The sequence below is a fragment of the Amphiprion ocellaris genome, chromosome 6 (genome assembly GCF_022539595.1).
Source record: "Amphiprion ocellaris isolate individual 3 ecotype Okinawa chromosome 6, ASM2253959v1, whole genome shotgun sequence".
NCBI classification, from domain to species: Eukaryota; Metazoa; Chordata; class Actinopteri; family Pomacentridae; genus Amphiprion; species Amphiprion ocellaris.
In genome coordinates this window covers 27158989-27163665 of record NC_072771.1, presented here as the reverse complement: position 1 = coordinate 27163665, position 4677 = coordinate 27158989, and the positions used below count along the sequence as shown (strand labels likewise).

The 4677-nt window shown below is 39.0% G+C and overlaps 1 protein-coding gene across 1 annotated transcript; it reads right to left on the bottom strand.

The window, feature by feature from the left end:
• Positions 1 to 1759: 1759 nt before the first annotated feature.
• On the bottom strand, positions 1760 to 4334 carry LOC111576475 (kallikrein-14-like). The gene is made up of 5 exons (XM_023282161.3): positions 3963 to 4334; positions 3594 to 3756; positions 2519 to 2808; positions 2302 to 2441; positions 1760 to 2194 (listed from the first exon to the last, which is right to left on the bottom strand). The coding sequence occupies exons 1-5, from the start codon at positions 3997 to 3999 to the stop codon at positions 2045 to 2047; spliced, it is 780 nt and encodes a 259-aa protein (XP_023137929.1). The 5' UTR covers positions 4000 to 4334; the 3' UTR covers positions 1760 to 2044.
• Between the last annotated feature and the right edge of the window lie 343 nt (positions 4335 to 4677).

The window sequence follows — 4677 nt, the reverse complement described above, 5'->3', positions numbered from 1 at the left end:
CTTTTTGTCCATGTGTGTTTTTTCTGTTCAATTCAGATGTATTTCCAACATCTGTCATCCCAAGGCACTCCACGTAGTAAGGTGAAGACTTTACACAATTACAGCAACAAAGCAACAAATCCAAACACTGATGAGTCTGAAAAGATTGTGGTACCTTAGTTAACTAAGGAACCTAACTTATGCTAGAGTACTGCATGGCATCAGATGGAAACCGGCAGAAAACAACCTCTCAAAAAGACTGATCTTCTAAGTGCAGAGTGAAGCATGTACCTATGAAATCCATGGAACATGCATAAACTGCCACTAGTTTGATTTTGTGAAACAGAAAGGTTTTGGAGAGCTTTATTACATAGCAAACAGTACTGGCACTGATGATTTTCATGCCAGAGAACCATCTGCACCCCTTCCCTCCTCAAACAAACATTCTAGATAACCAAAAAGCTACAGCTATCACAAGTCTTGAGTGACTCACATGGCTTTACTGTGTGTCTAACTCCTTATTGGAAAAAAAACTTCATGTTTTCAGTGAAATACATTATCATGTCTGTTTAGGGTGCTCTAAATGACTCTTTGAAGAAAAAAAAATCTAAACAGAAAAACTCAGTTTATGTACGGTGTTTTCCAGAGCCGAGGGGGGAGTACGGCAGGCAGACCCTCCACGACGCGGGGTTCCAGGAGCAGGCAGCAGGTCCAAAGTGAGGGAGGGGGGGCAGAGCCAGTGGAACCGGGCAGCTGGGTCAGCGGAGCTAAACAGGAAAAACAGAGCTAGTCAAGGCAAGGATTTTTTTAACGGAGAACTTTAGCAAAGTGCAAGGCGAGACGACTGACTGCGTGAGCAGAGTTTACTATCTGGCAGGGTGTGGAGTGTGCAGCCGGCTTTTATGGTGGAGATGATCATCAGGTGTGCTGCACCGCAGCTGACCGGAGTTCCGTTAATGAGTGATTGGTGATGAACAACAGCTGGACAGAGCAGCTCTGCTGAGCTGCAGCAGGAAGGTGGAGAGAGGAATAGGAGGAAGGAGGGGGAGAGGGAGGATGAGGGAGGTCAGGTGGAGGCTGAAGCTGGGACAGAGGAGGGAGCCCTGACAGAAAACCCAATAAATCCAAAGTTTTCTTTATTTCTCTTGAGCATACAGAGCATACTGTACACTGTATGGAGAAAAATGGTCATTGCACTGTCAAGTACCATTGTCAGACAGTAAATTGAGCAACCTCATGAGCAAAGAAAACAGAAATTGGCTTATTATATGTGCTTTTCTGGCATTGGAGGGATATAAGAACAAGTATGTCCTACAAGAAATATACTGTCTTATATAATATATGGGTTTTCTTGTGCTGTCATGTGACTTCACAGCTGAATAATTCCAGTTTAATCCAGAGGGATACACTATTATAGTGTTACATTGTGGGTTAACAATGAGCAAGAAAGGAGATTTAGGATTTAAAGCCACGAAAAGATAGTGCACCTTTAACAATAATTACAATTGAAACAAACACAAAATCCACTGCAAAGTTACAATAAAGCCACTATAAGCATGCTGAGAGAATTTCTATTTAGGTATTCATTGCGACTTGAGATAAATGGTGCTGATGTCTTGAGTAGTGCTAGATTAACATACATGAAGAAAGTGAAGTGCTATGTTCTGTGTTTTTGTCAGTGGCTCTAACTTTAACTGTGGAGTTTTGTGGTTAAACTGTTATGGAAATCTGACATCTGACATTCAAATACACTTTAAAGAGATAACAGATAACACACAAATTCTGGTCAATTATATCTCTTTATTCATAGGGGGAAAAATTGTTTTACAGAAGAATCTCAAACAGAAAATATGTATTTAAATATAATTCTTAGTTTACAATCATATGTTTGAAATGATTTGGATGGTCCTAAATGGACACTTAAGTTGTGTTTTCCAGTAACAAGCAATCTGCAGTCTAACCACACTTTCTCCCTTATCTTGTTAGTGTTATATTCGACTCAATTACATAAAGCTGAAGTGATTATTATGATTGATCAACTTTATTCATGACTTTTGTGGTTTTCTTATGGATTTTTGAGCATGGTTTCATCGATCCACTTCCTGTAGTAACAGATATCCAGCATTACAATGGGGTTTGCACACTTATCAACAGGCTCACTTACAATAATTCCATGTAAGACATTGTTGTACTCCACAGCTGAACCTGCATCACCCTGGAAGACAGAGACACAGACGGAGGTGTCTTACATGTTACATCTTACATGTTTGAGGCAAATAACGTAGATAATGAAACAAATATCAAATGAAACGGTTTGCTCACATGGCAGGCCTCCACACCAGGTTTATGGGCACACATGGTGGTGGATTCATCGCTGTGGTATTTATCATCAGGTTTATCATTCTCACCACACGCAGTGATGTCTGTGCTGGCACACTTCAAACTGCTGGGCTTTTTGGCCTCTGAGGATTTAAAGCAAAGCATGAGAAAAGTAACTTCTATTTTTAGATGCTGAATCAAGTTTCTGAGTGTTCCTCACTTGTCACATCAGCCGTCTTGGCTCCCCAGCCTCCAACTTCAACCTGCTGACTCGGCTCTGGTCTTTGACACTCAACAGGTGGGAGCTTGATGGTGGGGAGTTTAGCGGACATGTCCTCGTTCAGCTTTATGAGCATAATGTCGTGGTCACGCCCCTCCTCATCTTTGTAGGTAAACTGCTGGTTAATTTGAATGTTTTGCTCTAATTTTTTGGACGATCCTTTCAAGAAAGACCACGCCTTCGTAAAAAATGACACATCGTTGTTCAAGCCAAGTGTCACTTTGACAAGCCTGCGAAGAAAGAGATCAAGGTATTGTAAAATACAAATACAGTGAAAATGGAAATAGTGCAAAAAATATAAAAATGCAGTTATTCTGTTCCATTGTTTTCCTTTGAACCATTTGAATCCCAAAATCCTTTGGCAGGTTTGAAAGCATGTTATTTTTTAAAAATCGACTTTACAGCAGAGAGAATTGGCAACTTGATCAACTCAGATATCTCTAACGTTCCTTGAGCTAATAATCTATGATGTACCCTTCGGTAAAGAAAGTTGACCAAATATATGCTTAAAATTATTATATTTCATAAAAATCTATCTGTACTGAGCTGAACTGTAAGCAGCATATGATAATTCGTTCATGATGACTCCTGTTTTTTTTTTTTTTTCCAATTTTTGGATAATAAAAAATTTAAGAAATTGAACAGTATTTTCTTTTTTTCTGATTTATGGCATTATAACTTTGTTATCCTGCACAAAACACATTATTGAGTTCTCCCTACTTCTATCCATGATTGTGGTGTTTCCACAGAGATGCACCACTTTATATTGCAGACAAAAAAATATCCCACTGTGGCTCAGAATGTGAGGAAAGCATTTAAACACCCAGAAACAGTTTGGGGTTCAGAGACTTACTGATACTTGTTCCCATATGGGCAGCAGCTGCTTCACTTAGTTTATTGCATATTTCTAACTAGTGCTAATATCATTTTTACAGTATTCATGCCAAAGTGAATCAATGGTTATCACAGAACACACATGGAAACTATATTCTGTAGGAAACTAGTGGATTCTTACTGTTGTGCACAGTGAGAAGCAGTAATGACCCAGCGGGTGTTAATCAAAGAGCCTCCACAGGACTTCCCCTTCTGAAGAGACTCTATCTGGACATGGTACTGTCGGTCCTTCTTACAGGACACACCCCCAACAATCCTCTTCTCGATGGCCCCTGATGCAGCAGCTGAAATGAAAGAAGAGTGACCACTTCCACTTTAGATATCACCCAAGGGTTTAAAACACAAGGAAGAAGCTACAGTTTAGAGAGTAAATTTTATTTTCTAGCCTTCCCTTAACTTTCCCTCTGTAGATAATCTCATGAATTACCCACAGGCGAAAAAACTTCTTCCAATGAAAATATGAAAGCAATTGGAGAAGAAAAAAACTCACATGCAAGCATCACAATGAGGAGAAAGCAAAGCTTCATGATGGTCCTTCTGGATCTGGATCACCTCAGGTAGTTCACTCTCAGATGCTTCATCCTTTTATTGGCGCATCGGATTCTGGAAGGTTTTTCATTGGCTACAGGTGACCGTCAGCACACTCCCCTGATCTTTTATCATCACGTCGTTTCATACATCTATCATACGATCACGCGCGAGTGAAATTATCCTTTGACTGCTTTGCTTCTTATTTGTATTCCTGTTGAAAGATGCTGTAACTCAGAATTGTCCAGACATGTAAAGTATCTTCTCTTAAAGGTCAGTGGAAGCTTTTCTCTCACATTTTGTACAATTTTTTTTCAGATCATGCATGCTAGTGAGTGACCTTTTTTATTCTACTATTAATCCTATAATATATAGTGTATTGGAGAAGTCAAATCATTGGTGATTTTTTTGCTTCAAAATTATTCTCGTGATTTTTCCAACCACACAAAGCCATGTCTCGACAATGGTAATAAAAACAATCTTTATTCTCTATTGTCAATAAAGGCTATGATTATTTAAACCCTTCACAATTTTGTTCAGCAGTTCAGAATTAAATAAAATACAAGTTCTAACAAATCAAATCAACAAAAAAAGTTATATAAACTTACAAAAAAATAATTTCCTCTCCAGGTCCACAAAATTCTAGTTCAGAAACGAGACTTTTTACACAAACAGGC